This window comes from Carassius gibelio, chromosome B17, assembly GCF_023724105.1.
Source record: "Carassius gibelio isolate Cgi1373 ecotype wild population from Czech Republic chromosome B17, carGib1.2-hapl.c, whole genome shotgun sequence".
Classification (NCBI taxonomy): Eukaryota; Metazoa; Chordata; class Actinopteri; order Cypriniformes; family Cyprinidae; genus Carassius; species Carassius gibelio.
The window spans coordinates 19,954,942-19,978,189 of record NC_068412.1 but is presented as its reverse complement, the minus strand read 5'-3'; the positions used below and the strand labels follow the sequence as shown (position 1 = coordinate 19,978,189).

Here is a 23,248-nt window from a genome sequence, read left to right as displayed (position 1 = left end):
TGAGATGAATCGGATAGTGAATATTTGGTTTCACAGTGCCACTGTAGATTGCTATTATCATCAACCCTAAATGTGCTCTTATGGTCAGTCTCATTTTATCTACATTCATCAGACAACAACCACACATTTACTCCCTCTCTTTGATTTGATTGTGTACCTAAAGAAATTACAGCTTATGTTGAACTACTATGGATTTATACAGTAATACATAATATAAGACAAATTTGATTTGGCTTGCAAACATTTTTATTTTCTAGAACAAAACCACAAATCAGTGACAAACATTTCAAATATTTTAGATTTTTCACTTTTACTTTAAATCCCTTTTTTGTTACTTTCAGCGAGGAATACTCTGGCAACACTCAAAGTCACAGGCAGCAAATGGCTTCTGTCCATTTTAAGACACACTGATTTGGATTTACAGAACATTCTTACAAGGCAAAAACATGAACATTGTTCCCTTTGTCAAAGATTTAAATGTGATACAAATGCCAGCGTCACATCCAAAACAAAAACATTCTCCCATAATGCTCCACTCCAGGAGGAAGCACAATTAGAATGACCGAACAACACAGTTGTTCCCTCAGAAAAAAAGAACATTTTCAAACAGCTGAAGTGTTGAGATAACAGAATGAACACACATGATTTGAAAGATGCAAGGAAAACAATATGAATCTTGATCACAAACACAGCTCAGTAACCATATACACTGGTTCCACAGCGGTGAGGAATTTTATCTCCGTACTATGCATCTCTGAAAAGTCCATATTTTGCACGTGAATCTTACGAGATTTTCACTTTGGACCTACAATTACGCATTTAATAATATCACGGAGCAATAATACAAGAGTACCACAACATTCTGTGCAATATTTCTGAAACTGTCATTATTTTCCTTCCATAAAAAAACAACAACAACTAACAAACTAAAAAGGAGATTAGCATGGTTTCTTATGTATTTACCAATAGATGGTTTCAAAAAGCTCTTTCAATGTGTTATACATTCTTCTTAGTAGGCTGTACCGTGAATATACTACAAATCTAACATAAATGTAAACGAATGAAAGACCAGGTAACACTCATTTACTGTGAATGCTTCGATTGATATTAACTGTCAGGTTGAAAAAGAACAACAACAAAAAACTTAATAGAATGATAAAAAAAAAGTAATTGCTGGTCAAAAACAAGTATTTTGAAAAATCAGACATTTTTCAACAGTAGCCCTTGAGTTTAATTTATGGCTTTGAGCTATGAGCAAAGGATAAGTACAAACACACATACATACTTATACACACAAACCTGAAAAACACCTGCCAGATACATAAAGTTTGCACATACAAAAGGAAATATATCCCATTATACTGTACATGCCAACATCAAACTTTCAACAAACACCCCACTTAGACTTGAAACGTACCTAATGCAGCTTAAATCTGATGTCTGTGCTACACGTGAAATGTAAATACTGATTAAACAGATTTTGCTAAACAAATCGGTGGAATTCTATGGATAATATTTCCAAACCTAATCCTTCAGAAAAGACTTCATTTACACCAAATAATGGCTGACATGTAGTTGAGATGACTATTACACGTTCTGTCAAATCATATCACAGATTAAACAATAAAAACAAATGATGTCAAAAAAGAACCAAAACAATACAAAAAAAGTAAACTGATAATGCCTTTTAAAAGATTAACATAAAATATAAGAACATAATGAAACTATAAAATAAAATAGATTTAAAATACGACAATACCACGATGACCAATGAGTAATTAAACTGAACATGAATATAAGTCTGGTAAACAACATGAGCATCAGCTGATTGTGCTTACCAAGCAGATGACCTTCGCGTGTGATCTAGAAATACCTGCTAAATAAGTGCACGTGTTTGGCTTTGACACTAGACAGTCCGATGTTACAAAAGACAGACACTGCATACAACCTACTGGCAAAAACAGCAGAGTTTACAGATTAAAGTGCTAGACACCAATACTGAAGCTAACAGTACGGTTAGTTTTTAACTCTGTGCTTTGCCTGTTCACCCAGGGTAAATGCAAGACAAAATTAATGGCACATTGCCTTATCAAGAGTACATTTCCTTCCATATATTTAGGCATAAAAAGCAAACTTAATAACATGTCCCCACATTTTTTTTTTTTTTTTAGATGTGAGAGAATCTGTATCGCTTTATGCCTTTCTGTATCAATCAGTCCAGTCCAGTACGAAGTGGTTTGTGGTCCACATTCCCACAGGTAAGAGATCACCAGCGACCACTGACGCTCGCCATGTCCGAGTGGAACTGACGTGACAGACGACCGCTGGCCCCGCCTTCTAGGAAGGAGGAGCGAATGTTGGGTGTGTCAAAGAGCTTCCTCCTGCTCTTATTCAGCTCTGAGGAGACATTCAAATATCATCAGTAAACACATGAGCTTTGTTCCTAAACCTAATGAGCTGACGCTCTCCCTAGCTGTATTCTAAGGCAGCCTCCTAACTAAATTTAACTTTATAAGTTATTTATTTGAAACACTTTGCATAGGTAGATACTCTTTAAACAGTCAGCACCACACATCACACACAAATAAATGATGACAGTAGTTTAAAGTGATGTCTAGGACTAGGTAAGCTGCTCACTAGATACTATACAGCAGTGGTTCCCAACCTTTATCAACTCGCGGCACACACAACCAAACACATATGTTTACGCAGCCCACTGCAAAAACATTATCTGATCCCGCTATTGTTGGATTAATAACTAAGTACTCAGAAAGCTAGATTGTTAACTGTTTTTATTAAATGAACTGGCAATGAAATGAAAATAACTTGGGCTGGCACCGCTTGGCACAAACAATATCTAAGATAGGTAAAAATTGATAGCCTGAATGCACTGTAAGTCGCTTTGGATAAAAGCGTCTGCTAAATGCATAAATGTATTTATTTTTTAAATGTATTTATTTAAGATAAATTGGCGGTTTATCCAATCAGCTAGCTCGAATAGTGGAATCATAGTTACAGTTTAATATTTATTTTTTGTTATTTAATTATATATATGAAATTATGTTATTATGTTATGACTTAGACATTTTTACATGTTTACAATTTTTTTTATTAGTAATTGGTGGCCCACAGGTTGAAAACCACTGCTATATAGTATTCCAATTTTATATAGACTGTGAATCTATGAAAGATCATCTGGGAAGAAATTGCTTACTTTAGAAAACAGTGACTTTACATCCTATTCTTTCTGCATCTTTTTTTTTTTTTTCTGTTGATCTGTACATTAACATAAAACACAAAGCTGACTGACCTGAGATCGCCAGTAACATTTTCCGGCGAGCACCAAATGTTGTGATTCCCAGTTCCTTTAGGTCTGGATCCGTTAGTGTGACAAATGTTTGCAGATCAATCTATTAAACCATAACACAGACATATTCATATAAATGAACTTTTACAAAAAGCACAAATAAACACACTTATCCACATTAATACACTAATACACATTTTTACAGTGCTTGCAAGATGAACTAGCAAAGCATCTTACTTTATTTCCTTATTTCTAGATTCAAAATGTTTATGCAATGCAAACAATGAATTAATGAATGACCTCCTGCTGCTGGAAGATGTCTGTGTATTTGCCGAGACCGAGTTTGCTGAACAGCTCAGGGAGATCTGTTCCTTTGAGAGATGAACTGAGAGAGCAGCCATTGCTGCCAGACATAGAGATACTGTCCATATAATTACTGCTGCTGAGATACTGCTCACCTACTGACACAAACACACAGATAAAGTTTAAGACACAACTATTAAGTAGGCAGTAAATGTCTTGCTCTGTGTTTCAAAGTGCAAAATCTTTAGTCTTACAAGATTTGTTCTTGATTCTCTTTGGGCTGCTGACAGCAGGGGAAAATTCAGAATTTCCTGGCAGTCCGTTTCCATTGATGTTAACGTTCCCATTCAAATCCCCCCAATTACCGGATTTGGTGTCATTGCCCAAACCCTCCTGACTCCCAGTGTGTGAGACAGAGAGATGAGAGTCCTGAAACCATATACACAAAAAGCAACTTTGAAACCCTGCTTTTTCAAAAATGTTTTGAAGAGAACAGCTTCATATATACTGAACTAGATGTATGCTGCACTGGTGAGTTTGTACCTCATAAGTAGTGCTTATGCTGGGTTTATACGGCACATGGTGTGCCCTGCGCAGCTCTTTTATGCTCTCTGCTGGCATTGATTTAGAGAAACCCAACCCACTCCAGGTATTTGTGGGGGTCCGAATCTCTGTCACAACTGGCTTCTTCAGCATGGCTATACAAAACAACACAGCTTTTTAACCACAACCTATCTTGTGATCTTATAATTAAATGTTATTTTATGACTATTTTCACATTAGGATGCTAAATTAAGAGATCAAGTCTACGCTCACCTTTAGTGGCCAGAAGCTTCTTTTTCTCATAGTCAAACGCCTAAAAAACAATGACAGTGTGTATATGTTTTAGTTTGTGTACTTTTGTATGTGAGTGAAATGTGAGTGTATGTGTATATAAACCTGCAAATGTGGTGCAAGTCGTCTTTCTGCAGCTCTCTCGCTTCCTGGTGCTCTTTTGTCAGTCATTGGATTCTCACTATCAGAATCGGCCAACACACACTCAACACTGCACACACACACACACACAGAGGAAATTTTAAAAGAGCACTTTACAGCCGCAGTGTAAACTTGAATTTAAAAAAAACATAACTGAATTGCCATGATGATGTGAGGTCATTTTATGATTAAACATACTGAAGAAGTGAGTTCTTGGTTCTCTGCAGAAGTTCCACCGTTTGTCGTTTTCCTGATGACATAGTGCAAGAGGCCAGCATCTGCTTCAGCTCACTTCCATTGGCTGAGTGAGACGGGCTTCTGGGCATGCCCACTTCAACAAATGTATCTGAGCCTGATACAGATATAAAGTAGAATAACAGTATAATGCATTAATACTGTGCACAGTGAATTAGGGTTGCAGAAAATGTCGTTACATGCCAACTGTACTGGGCAAACTATAAAGTTTGATAGAGGATGGATAATGGTATGGTGCTGTTTCTCAGGGGTTGGGCTAGGCCCCTACTTTTGAGGGGGAATGTTAATGCTTCAGAAAATTTAAAAAACAGTTTGGCCAATGCTATACTTCCAACTTTGTGGGAACAGTTTGGGGAAGTTCATGTGCATAACTGTGCCCTAAACTACTGGAACAACTTGACTGGGCCACACAGAGCCCTGACCTCAACCCCTTCAAACACTTGGAATGGAGATTGCGAGCCAGAACATCTTGTGTCTGACCTCACAAATGCTCTACTGGATGAATAGGCAAAAATTTCACTCTTAAAACTTGTGGAAAGCATTCCCAGAAAAGTGGAAGCTGTTATATTAAGGCCCTATGGTTTATGATATGTGGAAAACACAGACGGAATCAAGGAATCCAGTTATAAAATCAGAATTTTACTGTATAATGTGGAATGTCATGGATTTTGCTAAATGTTAGACAAATAAATCAAAAGTAGGTTAGTAAACTTAAATCAAAATGTGATATGGACTAGTGTTGGTCAATATAAAGCCATGGGATACTATTTAAATACAAATCTGTGTGAATGAATGCCGCAAATATGTGGTTCTCAATAACTGCTCTGAGAGTCACTTAATGAGCATTTTTACCATTTCTTTTTGAGAAAAACTATCATTATGTTATATGAACCGGGAAACTTAAAGGTCTTCATAACACCCCGTCAAAATAAAAGCTTGGTTTAACAAACTGTGACATAAATATATTACTTAAAGTAATGATAGTACTACTACTAAAAAATATATTATTAAAATATTATTTTAGAGGAATATTTACCAGAAAAATGTTTTACCACAAAATGTAAAGGCACAACACAATATTTCTGAAAACAAAGAAAAAATGAATTATTATTTAACATTTTTATATAAAATAAATTATTTAGATATGCTTTTGATTATTAAAAAAAAATACATTTCCATTCAAATGGAATCCAGAAAATTAATCGAAAACACAGAATAAAAGAAATATTAAAACTGAAAAAGTGGGAAAAAATTTAATTGTTTTCATAGGGCCCTATTATGGGGGAAGACCTACTCCATTATTAATATCTATAAATTTCGAATATGAAGTCATTAAAGTATCTGTTGGCGCAATGTCAGGTGTGCCAAAACTTTTGTCCAAATCATGTATAAAAAGTTTGTTTTATACCTTCATCTGCAGATTTATTGGAAATGGATTCTGATTGGGAGTGTCCAATGACTTCCTGGGATGTGTCACAGTGGGCGGAGTTCAGCGATACAGAGGAGATTCGACTGTACATAGAACTGGCGAGCTGCAACATCCAGCAGAAACACACACGGGAAGAATAATTAGTTTAAAATAAAAAAAGATGCACTCATTTTGGGACACATACGATGCTTCCTTGATTTTGGCCAAAAAGACATGTCTTAAAAGGCAGCATATTTGAATCTATAATGCCGAAAAATGTTGCCTATGTATACAGTTTAGTATCTTTGATGAAGTTTCTCACATGTCCGTTGAGATGTTCTGCGCTGGCTGGTTTGTGTATTGGTGCGAGTCCAGGTGGAGGGGATGGTGTGTGAACGTGTGCTTGACTCTGGACCCCAGAGAGCAGAAGACCACCGAGAGTCGACTGAGACACTGACTGCAGCATGAGGTCTGTGGAAAACCCTGAGGCAGGGACAGAGAGAAAGGGTTATGTGACACACATATATAAAATATGTGGTTGAAAAAAGCACACACTCACCTGCTGTGTTAGCTGCTGAACTGAGCGCACTGGCCCAAAGTGAAGCTGTGTGACCAGTAGCATGTGAATGTGTGTGAGCAGATGTATTGGAGGGTGGATAAATGTGCTGTGGGCTGTTAACTGCTCCATTCTGGATGTTTAACACAGAGCCGTGTCCATTATGAACACAGTTTGGGTTTGGGGAACCATTAGGAATGGGGCTGACAGACGACCTTAGAAGACCAGCTGATGAAAAAGAGAAAAGAAAGATTGCAAATTCCAAAAACACTTTTGTCCATAATATGTTTACAGTTCAGTTATTATACATTTATTTTGCTCCGATGTAATTTTCAAATAAGAGACAGCACAAGAAATACAGAGAGCAGCAATTAGCATACCAGTTAGACCCAGTTATTTTAGTATCACTAATTTACTTTTTGTTAATATTTAATTTTTTTGTAATTAATGGTTAGGAATTTTGTTGTGTTTTTGTCATTTCTATGTTCATTTTTATTTATGTGTTTTAGCTTATTTAATTTTATTTTAACCCTAAACTAAACAAAAATTAGAAATGTTACATTTTCAAAAATGTTTTATTTTATTTCAGCTAATGTTTATGTCCAGTTACAAAAAAAAAAAAAAACATGTTCTTTAGGTTTTATTTAATGATAATAAGTTTCATTGGATCTAATTGGGAAAAAAAATCTGTAACATGACTTTATTATTGCTTTGAAATGTTACAGGCTGCATACTGCTAAGCTAATAATTTGTTCTATATTACATAATGTTGTATGAAACTATAATATATATATATATATATATATATATATATATATATATATATATATATATATATATATACACATACACACACACACACACATATTTATATATACACAGGAATAATAATTATGCAATTTATTTTAAATATTTTATATTTTTACATTTTTTGTAAAAATGCACTCTCATTGCATATAGGTTTTGATGCAGGGTTGATTAGGCTAAAAATATATTTATTACAAGGAAACATAATTAAACCTTTAATACCTAAAATTTACCTAGGTAAAAAGCTTGCTAGGTTTTGAAACAAAGCTATTGTTAACAGCCAGACGGTTAACTTTTAATCACTACAATGGCATGAAACCTTAATGTGATAGTACTGCAAATATGCACAATTTGTGCATGAGAACAACAAGGCTTGAGTCTTGGAAACAACAGAGGGGACTGTTTTAAGTCACACTAATACTGTCTGAGTGAATGTGGAACACAGGCAAACACAAATACACACACACACACACAGCTGTAGCTAATTATGGATCCGCTTGGCAGCGTGAGTTGTAATCTACCAACACAGACAGTAGTAATTATAGTGACTGCAGAGCTAAAGCAGGACTGTGTATGTTGTATTGATATAAAAAGGCCTTGCTTAGAATATACATTCAAGGAATTACTTTTAGATCATAAATGTACCTTACACAAGCCATAAAATATATCTAAAAAATATCTAAATATACAACTACATTACCCAGAGTGCTTAGCCTCAGTCCAGCTGAAGCCAGGGTGTCCAGTCCAATGGAGCCAATCAGGGGAGGGGAAGGAGGAGGATGTCCATTAACAGCCAGATGGTTGATGGGAGGAGGCACACAGCTGGACTCCAGTCCCAACAGAATCCGTCGTACCTCATACATACTCCCAGCATTCCTTTCAACGCTCTTAACTATCACTGACTGAGAAAAAGACATATTGTCAGTAACCGAGGCTAAATGTACCACATATCCACGAAAGAGCTGGGTATTTTTTACCTTGCTGGGCTGTTTTGGTTTGGGTTTAATACTGATGAAGACGTCCAGCTGCTCCATAAGTGTAGTGACGACCTGAGATGCCACCTCCATCTCCTCCTTAATGTCAAACAGCAACACCAGTGGCAGACAGCCCTAAAATATATACAGACACACACACACACACAAAATTACTCCCCAAAACAAATCTTGCTTTGTTATAAACCTAAAACCAACCTAATTAAACCAGGTTTCCTTAAAAGTATGTTCCAGATTCAGTAGCTTATTTCTTTATATGTAATATTATTTATAATTATTAGATTTTAATACACAATAATTATTAATGAACATTATAATTATTATATATAATATATTTTTTATTTATATTAATATTACTTATAATATTAAATGACACACACACAAGGAATTGTTTTGTCTTCAATTGCTTTTGACTGAGAAAACCTTTTGAAATCAGATTTTTTTTAATAAGTTTAAATAAAGCTGCAGTAAAATAAAAAAAATAATATTACATAAAAAAAGCTTAAATGGAAATTCGAAACTTGACCTGGCAACTAAACGAAATAACATTAATCTCAAATACTAAAATTACTAAAACAGAAAATGAAATATTAACAACTAAAATTAAGTGTGAATATAATTTTATACAATAGTATATAAATAAGACAAAAATAAAATGCTGAATTTTCTTGTAGTTCTAGAAGACTAATTGATTTTGAAAATATGTAATTTTGCACATGTCTATTATGAGACCTCTAATTTTAGATTATAGTCTACAGTGGCAGCGTGGCTAAATCTACATTTCCTGTTTTGAAAAAAAAAAAAAGAGCAGAGGAGAAGAATAAGTTTGGCATGTGTCTTGAAATCCCTCTGGTCGGGCACATTGCTAAAGCCTCAAGGTCTCCAGCCAGCCCAGCTTGAGTCTCATCATCTGTCAGTACTTACAGAGACTCTCATCCAAACATCTCTCTCAGTTTCATCTCTTTAAACAAAACGTGTTCTGTTTCACAGATTGGCCACAAACATGGAGAGAGATAGTAAATTAAAGAGCATAAGCCTGAATAGGAAAATACAGACACACTGTTGTGATACATACCATTAGCTGCTGTCTAGCCGCACATACAGCATCAATGCTGCCCTGTATGTAGACGGCTGAGCGGCTTGTGTGTGTGTTGTGAGTGTTGAGCTCGGGGAAGTGTATTTGGGCTCCAGTGCGCTGGGAGATGTTCTTGATGTTGGCTCCATTGCGGCCCAGAAGGAAGTTGTGGTGCTGAGGTGCGATGTCCAGTTGTGTGCTGACCAGCACAGAGCTGGCCAAAGACCCAGCGAGGTGCTCCAATAACAAAGCTGTACCACGCTGAAATACACACAAATATGTTCGCACACACTTGATATAGATCTGCAGTTGCACAAACACACACACAGGGACGCCAGCATGTGAGCTTACACATGCACACATTAATAAAACCATCACCCATCTCCTGAAACGTCTCACATTATGTGGTGAAGGCTCCTGTTTTTGGTTTAATTTCTGGCAGCTCTATACGAAAACTAAATCTCTCCATTTCATGAAATGACCTAGTTTCGGTACTTCTGCTACTCAGGAGCTCCACTCATTTCATATCTGCTAATGAATGCAACTTTAGTAGGAGGTTTTGATTGTTTTGAGGTCAAATACATGCACTTTGGAGATTACTGTTAATTGTAAAAACTCAGATTTTACCATTTTTTTCAACATATTAAAATGTCTTGAAAATTTTTTTTTTTTACGAAGCATTTAGAATTTATCATTTCACCTGAAATGGTTTACACACTACCCTTTGCAAAGTTTGGTGTCAGAAAGAAAAGTGACTAAAAGTGACAGCAAAGACTTTTAAATTGTCATTAAATGATATACAGTATTGTTATTATTAATAATGTATTATGTTATTCTTTTGAAATTTTCATTCATCGAAGAATACTTAAAAAAATATGTATCCACAAAAACAACTGTTTTCAACACTGATAATAATAATAATAATGTTCCTTGAACAGCAAAACATCATGTTAGAATGATTTGGCTGCTTAAAATTCAGATATTAAATAAATTATAAAATATAAAATAGACTTAATAATAAAAAAGTAATCATTTAAATGTAAACTTAATTGTAAAATTAAATATGTAATAATATATAGTTCACTGCTTAATGCAAGCATAATCATGTATAATATTACATTAATACAAATGATAATAAAATAGACTGATTAAAATGCTAAAATAATGCTAATAAAAACATCAATCCAGCTCTTTCAACAGCAGTATTCATAAGTTTTTCACTTCATGCCTCACCTTAATGCCACTGGTATTGTTCTGGTTGCCACGGACGATGGCAGTGTTGCCATAGAGACGGGAGGGAGGTTTGAAGGAGATGGAGACGTTGTAAGTGTGGGAGATATGCTGAACTACAGGAGAGCTACAGTCCACATGCTGCACCAAACCACTGCATTCAAACATCAGCATCAACGGCAACAGCTCCTACAGAGAGGATGAGGGAGAATGATGCTTTTGAGGGAAAACAACACTTGAAACAAATGATGATGACATTTCAACCACTAGGATGCAGCACATAAAGCTCCTAATCTTACATTGGCTCCTTGATTGACTGAACCACAAGGGGGCGCTAGCAGAAAATTAGACAGGAAAAACAGTACATTTTAGGCTTTAGGCTATGTTTAATTCAATAGCCTAATATATTTATATACTGTAGGTTTGTTAAAATATTTCAGTATTTTTTTAAAGTGTATCTTTTGCCTTTATATTGTTCAAAAGAAGGTTTAAGGGAAAATTCTCAGTAAAATTTAACAAAGAATTTATCTTCAGGTTTTACATCTAATACTAGTCGGTAGAAAAAGATATGTATATTTACAAGTAAATATTTTACAGATAATATTTTCATATTTAATATTGGAGACATTGTTTTTATAATATATTCCTTGCTACTACAGTCATTTATACCTGAAAATATACAGTGTAGCCAAAGCTGGGTAGCAACTGATTACATGTAATCTGGATTATGTAATAAGATTCCAAAAATTAAGTACTTGTAATTTTATTAAATTACATTTTTAAATACTCGTGATCAGACTACAGTTACTTTTATATTGATTACGTGATTACATATTATTCACACAATAGCAATGAATTATTCATCATTTACTGATTCTTCCTGATTCCTCTTTTCCATCTTTTAAGTGCTCCTATCTAAAATAACCTACACGCTTATACACACTCAGAAAAAGAAGAAAGAATGCTTGTAAAGCACACGTAAAGAAATTCTCACCCGTATTTTAACTCTCGCTGCTTCGACGCCAGTCGGCTGCCCTGCTATTGACACCTGAGAGAAAAATACAGAAACAAAGAAATGATTGTACTTCACGATCTTTCTTCATAACATGTGCAGACGTTTTTTCCTTTCTCTCATCCTGTAAGAATTTTTGTTAAGCTTAAATAAGACACAGTGTAATGTCCAGAAAGCTGATTTATGACATTAAATGGGAGTATGTGTGTGGCAGTGCGCCAGTCAAAAAACCTTAATTAAAGTCCAGCTAGTTTTCTTTTTTTGCTTCCATCATTTCCATCATTTCATCCTGACAAATACACATTTAATCACGCCCTGCGAGAATTATTCCTGGTTTGGAACCAGGTGATTCGGCCCAGTTCAGGGAGTCCATCTGGTTTGGCTCTGAAGTCATGTTTGTCCATGCGTGCGCTTGTATACGCTACTAACAATCCAAACTGTCTGCACGCCTCGTCAGACCACTCAGCAGTCTATTTAAACCTGAGAGCCGTCCAACAGCCAATCAGATCCATCATACTCCAAACCGTTCTCATCCTCCAGCCAATACAAACTGCTTCATGTCCCTCAGCCAATAAAATGATTCAGCTAGAGTTCAGCCACTGCCGGATAGTAAATGGAAGAGATTTACTGTGCTTTTTTTCCTAATTTTCCACAAAAAATTAAACATATTCCCATAGCAAGGATAGTACACAAAAGTTTTAATTTTGTCATGTAATCACTCTCATGTCTTTTAAAACGTACATTTCTTTCATCCGTAGAACATAAAAGCCATGACTTTTGCATGTTAAAACACCAAAAAGTGCAATAAAATGTTATGACTTGTGCACTATATTTCTTTTAATTTTCTGTGCATCACGACTGGCCACAATACATACAAGAACCAGTAACATTATCAGTCACATCTTCTTATGGGTTTGAAAAATTTTAAGGGGAACTTTAACTAAAATAAAAATGAACAACTAGAAAACCGATATGATAAAAAGTGTGTGTGTCTGTACCTGGTTGCTCTTCTCGCCCTGGCTGTGCCTATTGGAGTCAGGAAAGTGTATGTGACAGCCCGTCTCTTCCATCACTCGTTTGATGTTATTCCCTCCTTTCCCAATAACATGCGAGTGCTCTGTGTGTGATACGTCCATCTTCAGGGTCACACGATTACTCTATAGGTGTCAAAGGTCACAATTTAGAAGAACAACAGAGCAAATCATGGAAATCTAATAGAGCTTAATTCAAATCCTCAAATTCAATCTTGCTCCAAACTCTAAGAAGTCTGCATTCAGAGATACTACAATTTAAAAGTTTGGGGTCAGAAATATTTTTATACAAATATTTTATTTATTTTTTATTTTTATTTTTTTACATTTTTTTTTTTTACATTGATCAAAATGATAAAAGACATTTACAGTACTACAAAAGATTTCTATTTCAGATCAATTATTTTCTATTCATCAAAGAAAATTTCTACACTGCTGTTTTAATAAATGTTTAAAATAATAAATGTTTTTTTAGCAGCAAATCTGAATATTAGAATGATTTCTGACTGGAGTAATGATGCTAAAAACAAAATTTTGAAGTCACAGGAATAAATAACATTTTAAGGGGGTCATATGATTTCAATTTATCCTTTCTCTTTAGAGTGTTACAAGCTCTTGGTGCATAATGAAGATCTTTAAAGTTGCAAAGACTAAAGTCTCAAATCCAAAGAGATATTCTTTTATCAAAGTTAAGACTCTGCCACGCCCCACTTTAACTGCTCGTTCAAACACACAACACCATGGCCGCGGGAAGTGGGGGTGCTGGGGGTGCTGCAGCACCCCCTAGTGACGAGAGGGAGATAAAAAAAAAATGTAGGCCTATTAAAATATTTTGCACAATTTATAAATTCCTTATGAATATTTTAGAAAATGATTTTGACACACATAGGATATTACGTATATATTTTGGATTTTAATTTCATATTTTGAGGCCTAATCAACACAGGTTCGGAAGTTACGTTGTCAACGTCAGGCAGGCAGGTTTGGTCGCCGAGTAACGAGGTTTCCCGCTCGTTCCATGCAGAATACATCCATCTTTATATAATACAGCGCACCTCGACATTTGGACACCTGTAACCAGGGCACCCCGCCTGCATGTAGCTCAGGTAAGAGCATTGTGCTGCCGCGATTGTAACATTTATTTTTTTGACAACAAGTGTGGGATCAGCTTTGACTAGCGAAGCAATTGTAAGTAGTACACTATAGTATTTTTGTAAGGTGGTGGGGATGGAGATGGAGAGTATTATTTCGTTCGTGTGTTCTTTGCGTAATGGTTGTGGAGAACTGTTAAATAACGTTTAAATAGTCTGAGATTATTTCCTTTTTGTTTGTGTAAAAAGGTTGGAGATGGAGACGGAAAGCTTTATACTGTGCGTGTGTTCTTTGCGTAATGGATGTGGAGAACTGTTCGATAAACAAATTGCTTAAATAGTCAGAGATTATTTCCTTGTTGTGTGCGTAAAAAGATTTTCGAGTTAATAGAGTTGCGTGTGAAATAAACGTGCAGTGACTCAAGCCAGCTGACCAAATCGATTGCATTGTTTTAGCGTTATTGTGAAGTTTGATTTAATATTATATTTTGTTGTAATATTATTTGTTGTATCTAAATAAGTTGCATGTATGTATAGGCTATCTGAAATTGTAATGAAAGTAATTATTTCGTTTTCTTTCGATTATTAAACTATTATTTCTGATTCTGCTTCAGATTAATAACGCATTGCGCATATCTGAGAACTGATGTCTGTTTCAGACCCTGGCTGGCTGTGCACTGAAGTGTATATGACAATAAAGTAGTAAATCTCAATGTATTTATTTTTCAAATGTATTTTAAATAGGCCTATAGGCTCATAGGTTTTTTGTCAAAAAAAAAAAAAAAAAAAAAAAAAAATCACAGCACCCCCTGTTCAAAATTACTTCCCGCGGCCCTGCACAACACATGTCTATGTCACTATGTGGAAATATTTGCATAATGCCGCCCAAATGTTGACGCAAAGAAAGAAGCCGTGGTCTCAGTAACCGCAGTTAGTGTTGAAGCAGCCATGTTAGGGAGATGCTAAGTGAATCTGGGTGAAAGCAAAAGCACTTTATTTGGCCTCCGAAAGTAGATGCATTTAGGAATAATTAAGATTACTTACAACAGAACAGCAAAGCATTTTATGGATGGCCGCTTCGTAAACCTAGGAGAGCAGGTAATTCTGACTTTGCTACAAACATCTGGCACTTCTGAATCAGCTACTGTAAGTATGTTTTGTTATTAGTTTAAGTATTTGCTATTGAATGTTTAAAAGCAGAGTTTTGCCAGTTGTATCTGCACATTGTGTGTGTGTGAGAGAGAGAGAGAGAGAGAGAGAGAGAGAGAGAGAGAGAGAAGAGAGCAAAAGAAAGAGAGAGAGAGAGAGAGAGACAGTGTCACACAGTGGAGTCAGCCGTCTTAACCGTGGCTTGTGTTCTGCAAACACATACGAGCTTCATCATTTTGTCTGTCACGCAACTCTGTTCCTCTTTCGGGCTTGGACTGAAGGTAAAACTAAGGACATTATTACCTGTCTTTACATTTATTTTGAATGTTGAAGCAGGTGATTATGGAAAGGGGAGTGCTTGTGGTGTTCGGCCAATCACAATGCACTGGGTCAGCTGGCCAATCAGAGCAAGACTGCACTTGTCAGAAAGAGGGACTGTGTTTTTTGAACATTAAGACATGTCAACATATTCTGTTACACTAAATACACTAAATAATGATCTTTAAAAAAGCATCATATGACCCCTTTAAAATATTTTCAAATAGAAAACGGTTACTTTAAATAGTCAAAAAATTTAGAAATGTTACTGTTTTTGCTGTACTTTGAATCTAATAAATGCAGACTTGGTAAGCAGAAGAGATTTCTTCAAAAACTTTGGCTGGTTTTTCAAGGACTTAAGATAGAATATCTTCCATATAAATGTGTATTTTCTGTTTCTACAGCTACTTCTGCTTATAGTTAAATCTTACTGGCCAAACATTTCTCTCTACATAACATTACATATATTGCACTGATTGGCTGTATCACATTTCATAGCATATTTTCCAGACATTTTACCAGATTTATTCTTAAAACAAGAAATATTTATGCTTAAAACAAGAAAAAAAAATCTGGGTGGGGTAAGAAAAATAAGCATTCTCTCCCAAATTCTTATGCAATTCAGCTTTTAAAGAGGTTTAGATTTTTTTCTGAAAATTTAAATATACTGGTTTAGATGAGCAGGTTTTTGTAGCAAACCCATACAGACCAGACTTTTCCATGACAGTCACCTTTGTGTCAAGAACGGACATTATTTTCTCTTTTGCCTCTTGCACAGCTTCCCTTTTTCCGCTGACCTTAATATGTGGATCTGTGAGAAGGAGAGAAAGAAAGCAGATGAGTGCAAGACAAGAGAACAAAGTCATACATTAATAAAGATGCTTCCATTCAGTTTGATGGATATTACTACAGCTGCAGTTTTAACACCAGTGGTTTCAAGAGTTAACACTTTTCTCTGTCAGTTCAACACAGAGACAACCCCCTTACATACATCATGAGAAAGATAGTTGCTTTACTGCTACTCTCTAAAAATAGCTTGGGTAGTGTAACTTCTTGGAATTCTGTTTTCCTCTACACATATTCTCTGACTGTCTCACTCTCCCTAAAACACTCCCACGAACTTCAGGATTGGGCCTAGAGGAGCAGAGGGGAAATCAAACAGGAAGGATCACTGTCTTAGTCACACACACACACACACACACAAAGTACATTGTTACTGGGGGAGGTATTAGAGTAACACCAGTAGGGTTCTCCTTGTCCAGCCCACAACACTATCCTCTTCCTGCCATGTGGAAGTCATCAACTGCAACATGTGTGTGTGTGGGGTTGCATGTGTGGCCAGCATGTTTATGAATGGAGAATGTCTATGCATGTCTGTGAGGAATGTAATAGTTCATGCGTGCCTATATGAGGTTATGATATCAATGCCAATGTCTGTCTTTAATTTCAAGTGCTCAACATGTAGAGGAGACTGAGTTGGTATATGCATACAAAATACACACACATATAGATTTTTTTTTTTTTGTAGTATTTTGCTGATGTTGATGTTGCTGAACTTTTTGAATGTTGGAATCTTGTACGTTGTTTCAATCAAGTCATTTATTTCTGTTCTCAACCAAACTGTCTGGCCTTTCTACACTCCAGTTGAGAGTGACTTTTTTTTTTTTTTTGTCCGACAGACAGCCTCATTTAAAAGTGCTTTATTGACTCAGGACAGAGTGGAACAGACATCTCTCAGATTGATAACATCTGTTACAGAGGCTGAAAAAAGAAAGAAGGAAAAAATAGAGAGAAAATGAGAAAACCGTTTGAGACCAGGGAGAGTAAAATATATGTCACAGACACTGACCATTATTTACGACGTGATGATCAGGGGACTAAAAAGAAGATACAGAAATCATGAAAAGAAAAAAAGAAACTAAGAAAAGAGAGATCTTATGCTTATCATTTAGAAGAATATATGAGAGGGAAAAGGTTGACTGATTCTGAATAAACTGTGGTTAATGACTGTTGAGAGACATGGTACTTTAAGGTCAGAAACAAAAAACAGACTGATATGTACATTTAAATTATCTGAATTTACAACTAATATCACCATATTTAAATCACCATATTTTTTATTGTTCCCAAATTTTGTGTTTTACCATGTCTAATTATTTAAATGCATACAACAACAATTTATTAATTTTTTCCTTAAATTAGCCTCTTTTTCTCTCAGAAATTCTGTTGTGTATTTAATTTTTCTGGTTATCAAATTAAGGCATAAATCATTATTTTGATTTATCTTTTAATTATTGAAAATTAAGCAAACTTTATTTTTGAGCAAACAAAGTGGATTTACTATTAAAATTAAACCTTAGAAGAAATGTTTTGTGATTATTCCTTTAAACATTATGTTTATTTCATTTTAGTAGCAGTCGTAGTCTATGTACATTCTACTGAAAAATAGTAGTGCGCACAGTGTCTTCAATCAAACCGGACTTTTATTTTGAAAGGTTTCCGTGAATACCTTTCCTGTTCTGTGTATGTGATATGACGCTAGTTTTACTCAAATCTAATGGTCAAATGCTCATGAAGTGACTCTCAAAGCAGTTTTGGAGATGTTATTCACGTGTACATCCGCATTTAGTGAGACGGCAGACACTGAAATCATCTCGATTCAGTCCACGTTTTCCACAGCGCGGAAATCATAGGGCCTTAGAAATGCTGAAAACAAGTCAGCCACAATCAATTTCGATGAGTGATTTGGCTGGGTGACCTGCACCCTGTAAACTAAATCAGCAGTCTACTGATAGAACGCTCTTCATGTTATGGGGTTATGTGATTTTAAGCAGGATTATTATTATGATTAATTTCTTTAGGAGTTTTAAATAGAGTGTAAGGAGATCTGAACCTGAGATCTGAACTCTTTTGAATCTTTCAGTCACGTGGCACTGAGCCACATACACAAAAATCTGTGCAAACATCTACAGTCATACAGAGAAGCACAAAAACAGGTTCATGAAATATTAGCCTCAAAAGAACATTCATATTTAGGCTACATTCATCATCAATTGCATGGAAAAGTACAAATTAAGAGCCTGTCATCTTTTGAATGAGATTTATAAGATTTACAGCATTCTGGCCTCTGTCTTTTAAACTCACAAGGAACATTAAAGGTAGCAAAGAACACTAACTTCTTTTGAGCCTACTAATCCATCCAGTTTCATGTCACTCTTCACCCACACTAGATTCAGTTGTGTTTAGTGTTGCCAGATCCTCTCACATAAATCATTTAGGAAAAAGTCTTCAGGGCCTGATTATGTTCTATGGCTTTTGAAAGCCAACATTTTGGTATGAACTACTGCCACAGAACCTTGCTCCACCTAATCTCCTCTACGAAATCAGATGCTAATTAACATTTCCATTTTATATACACCACCATTAAAACATTTGGATCTGAAAATGTTTTTATGTTTTTGAAAGAAGTCTCTTAGGCTCACCAAGGCTGCATTTATTTGATCAGAAATACAGTAAAAATGTGATAAGAAATATTTCAAACTGAAATATGTTTTCCATTTTAATATATTTTCATTTATTTTGATGTCAAAGCTGGATTTTTGTGTGCATGTACGTGTATCTATATATAGATACACATAAAAAAAAATACAGTACACACATATGTATTATGTAAACATACATAAATTCTTAAAGGAAAAGATCACAAAAAAAATGTTTTGTTGCCATAATTTACTCTTATTCATGACTTTCAAATTTGTATGAAATTCTTTCTTCTGTGGAACATAAAACTTCAATTATTTTTGAAAAAGTTTTTGTCCATATTAGAAAAGCCATATGTGTCATTATATATGTGTTCCCCATATAAAAGAAAGTCATACAGGTTTAGGGAACAACACGAAGGTGAGTAAATAACAGAATTTTTATCTTTAGGTTAACTACCTTTTTAAAACTGCGAGACAGACAAAGACAAATTTAGAAAGACAGCAAGATACTAAACAACTAAATTCTCAACCACTTGTGAGCAGATTGTAGGTTTGCATAGTACACTACCACAGCGACTTCTGCTTTAACTACTGTCTGTCTGTGTGTTGCGTATACCTTTTTTGGACTTTGCTCCAATCTTTAGTTTGGACGGCCAGGCGATCTGAGTGTTGGTTTCATCCATGACCTTAAACACAAAAACCACTGGCATAAGTGGATGCAAATGCATGTTAATCCAAGTATAAATTCAAAAACACATAAGCCTGCTATACTAATATTATTAAATCCATGTTTGGTCGATTTGGTTCTCAAAACACAAACACACAAGAACTCATATTTCACTTTTGCTAAAATATTCTCACTCACAGAAATGTTCAGGCTGTTTCAGTAGAAGTCTTACAATCATCTCTTTGGCTAAAACATGCCCCACTTTCTCGTTCTCACACACATATACACACAGCTGGCTCAAAAACCTGTGAAACATGTAACAGCCAGTTGGCAGAGAGTCTTTGACGGGACTAGTATGCTAACCAGTAGCATATGTGAAGGAAAAGAGAGAGAAAACAAGAATGGTAATGTGTTGTGTGTGCATATAAAATACACAAAAGAGAAACTTATGGTAATTTGCAGCTACATGAATACACAGGTTCAATGTTTATTAAAACTCTGCCGTGATTTTGCCTGGAGCTCAATCCTCCTCTGGAAGAAGGCAGAGTGCTTCACTATTTTTAGTGGTTTTGTCTTTCATGTAAATTCATTTTTTAGAGCAAACCACAACTTTGGCAACACACTCCTTTGTCTCTATAGAAAACAGATTTCTGTTCCCGTTTTGTGGCGCACTTTATATCTTCTTGCTTATAAAAACCTCTTGGCTTTCATGGTCAGCGAGGCTTTACTGTACAGCAGTTCTCATGAGAAGTTTTGGCAACAACCCCAATTTCTTTTAGGAAAAAAAAATTCAGAGCATGAAACTGCAGCAAATAAAAAAAAATAGAAAAAGTTTTCCCATATGACCTTTAGGAGAATTTCAGCCTCTGGGCTAATATTAACTAGAATTACATTTACTTTAGTTAAACATGACACAGATTTTCGCCTGCTTGTCTCTGACGGATTGACTGAATATAACAAGTAGTAATTTAGTGTCATCTCTTCAGAGATGCTTGGATAGGATGGGCAGCAGTGAGTGATCATGAAAGTTATGGTCATGCAGTGTAAATACTTCAGTATTTCACTTATTGCTTGATTACAGCCCAGGCTGCACGTGTTCCACATAAACTGGAAACATTCAGTCCCGCATGCTCAACTAAATTTTCAAGTTACATTAGTCTTGGATCTGTGGTTCAACAGCGGGCTTCAATTTTTATTTGGTTTTGACACCCCAAAGGACATAAAACAAAATATAACTTTTTTTTTTACTTAAGGGAACATGTTTATTAATCCCCCCAGATCTTCTTAAGTCGGTAAATCATACACACGGCTGTGACGCATCCTGTGATTTACAAGTTTAGCAAGGCTACAACAAATCTACACACCCTTTCTACAGTGAGCCTAAATCAAGTTTCCTTCCATGTTATAACAAGCAAAACTTTACAAACTTAAAAAAAGGAAAAACTTTCCCAAAATGTCAAAAATTCATGCTTCGTTCTCAAATCATTCTGCATATTTGACAAAAAAAAAAAACATTTTATGTTTACTGAACTGTTTCATGTGCTTTTATGTATTGAAAACATAATTATTCGATTTTTTTGCATGTATTGTACCATTCTGCTGATTTGAATGCCACCAGTGTCACAACAGGTAACAAGCTAAATTGCATTAAAAAAAAAAAAAATTATATATATTTTTTTTATTGGTTTTATTTTGCATTTATTATGAATACACACACATTTTCAATCTCAAAAAATTTGAATACAGTGAAAAAAGTTTTTTTTTTTTTTTTACATGTCAAAAAGTGTAACATTCATATAGTTTAATGGGGAAGACTGCAGTCTTGGCAATGGTCCAGAAGAAAAATCAATGACACCCTCCACAAAGAGGGTAAGTCACAAAAGGTCATTACTGAAAGCGTTGGCTGTTCACATAGTGCTGTATCAAAGCATATTAAGTGCAAAGTTGACTGGAAGGATAAAATAGGATAGGAAAAGGTGCAGGAGCAACAGGGATGACTGCAAGCTTGAGAATACTGTCTAGCAAAGCCAAATCAAACACTTGGGAGAGCTTCACAAGGAGCGGACTGAAGCTGGAGACAGTTGTCACCACACTCAGTTGTCTTGAGGAAAAAAAACTACCAAGCCACTTCTAAAACAAAAACATTGTCAGAAGCATCTTAACTGGGCTAAGCAGAAAAGAACTGGACTGCTGCTCAGTGTTCAAAATTTCTCTTTTCAGATATAAGTTAATTTTGCATTTCATTTGGAAATCAAGGTCTGCAGCCAGACTGGAGAGGCACAAAATCTAAGCTGCTTGAAGTCCAGCGTGAAGTTCATCTGCTGACAAGCTTTATGGAGATGCCGATTTCCTTTTCCAGCAGGACTTTAGCACCTGCCCACAGTGTCAAAACCACTCCCAAGTGGTTTGAGGACCATGATATTACTGTGCTTGACTGGCCAGCCAACATGCCTGACCTGAAGCCCAAATGGAATCTATTAGATATTTTCAAGAGAAAGATAAGAAACAGTAAATCCAACAATACAGACAACCTGAAGGCTCAATAGTGCCTCAGCAGTGCCACAGGCTGATCGCTTCTAAGGTTGTCATTTGTACTTTAGAATTCCGGACCAGTTATTGAGTGCATAAACGAACATACTTTAAAGAACTTGAAATTTTCTGTTTTGCAATTTATTATTATTATTTTTTGATTGATCTTAGGAAATATTCCAATATATTTTTGACTTTCATAAACTATAAGCTCCAATTATCAAAATAAAAAAAGGATTACTTTACATGTAATGAATCTAGAACATGAAAGTTGAACTTTTTGAAATAAGTTAAAAAAAAAATTCATTATATGCTTTTTTTTTATGCGTATATGTGTATATATGTGTGTGTGTGTGTGTGTTTGAAAAAAAGTGTCTTATGCTCATCAAGGCAGAATTTATTTGATCAAAAATACAGTAAAAACAATAATATTATAATTATTACAATTTAAAATATATATATATAAAAAAAAAAAAAAAAATTCTGTGATGGCAAAACTAGATTTTCTTTAACAAAAAATCCTTATTTTTAAATCCTCTGTATTGCTATCGATTGCACAAAACATAAGTCACTTGCACACATTAGAAACAAGACACTTGTTAGCTAAACACAAAGTAACTTTATTATTGCAGCAATGGGAAAAGTCATTCTGTAATATTTGCTACATTCTCTTCAGTTACGTTTAAATATGGTGTTTCTGTTAAGACGTGTTAACCTCAGAGCACTCTACACTGATGCCCTTGAACCAAGCAAAGGCACAATCAAACATGCCTGAAGGAAACCCGAACATTTCAGATGGGATGAAAAGGTGAACAGTTTGTCCAGGCAGAGCGCCAGTTCCCATTTCCATTCTGTGTGTTTGCGTTGTGCTGCCACGCTGCTGTGCGTTCTATAGGTCTTTATTCCCGACCTGCTCTCACTTTCTCTTTTGACTGCTTTCTTTGGCTCCCATCTGCAGATGAGGGAGATTTCTGACAGACCACACAGCAGTTTTGGGGTTTGTGGTTTATTTTTGTGACGGACCAGCACATACCTCTCAAATGGGTCAGACGATTAAAAAA

At 35.4% G+C, this 23,248-nt stretch overlaps 1 protein-coding gene across 3 annotated transcripts in view; it reads right to left on the bottom strand.

Moving 5' to 3' along the window:
- Positions 1-223: 223 nt before the first annotated feature.
- The window catches only part of bicc1a (BicC family RNA binding protein 1a), a 34,132-nt gene continuing 11,107 nt past the window's right edge, over positions 224-23,248 (bottom strand). The window contains exons 4-22 of one of the 3 annotated variants that reach the window (XM_052580970.1): positions 19,608-19,677; positions 16,241-16,320; positions 12,919-13,077; positions 11,903-11,956; positions 10,912-11,097; positions 9,679-9,939; positions 8,589-8,720; positions 8,312-8,513; positions 6,808-7,032; positions 6,571-6,731; positions 6,249-6,372; positions 4,784-4,937; positions 4,550-4,655; positions 4,427-4,466; positions 4,154-4,308; positions 3,865-4,039; positions 3,608-3,768; positions 3,311-3,410; positions 224-2,397 (exon numbers count right to left, since the gene is read on the bottom strand). In XM_052580970.1, coding sequence (XP_052436930.1) covers positions 2,267-2,397; positions 3,311-3,410; positions 3,608-3,768; positions 3,865-4,039; positions 4,154-4,308; positions 4,427-4,466; positions 4,550-4,655; positions 4,784-4,937; positions 6,249-6,372; positions 6,571-6,731; positions 6,808-7,032; positions 8,312-8,513; positions 8,589-8,720; positions 9,679-9,939; positions 10,912-11,097; positions 11,903-11,956; positions 12,919-13,077; positions 16,241-16,320; positions 19,608-19,677 — 2,676 coding nt within the window. In that variant the 3' untranslated portion in view covers positions 224-2,266. The remainder of the gene's footprint in view (positions 2,398-3,310; positions 3,411-3,607; positions 3,769-3,864; positions 4,040-4,153; positions 4,309-4,426; positions 4,467-4,549; positions 4,656-4,783; positions 4,938-6,248; positions 6,373-6,570; positions 6,732-6,807; positions 7,033-8,311; positions 8,514-8,588; positions 8,721-9,678; positions 9,940-10,911; positions 11,098-11,902; positions 11,957-12,918; positions 13,078-16,240; positions 16,321-19,607; positions 19,678-23,248) is intronic. The other 2 variants (XM_052580972.1, XM_052580973.1) reach the window with 2 other exon arrangements.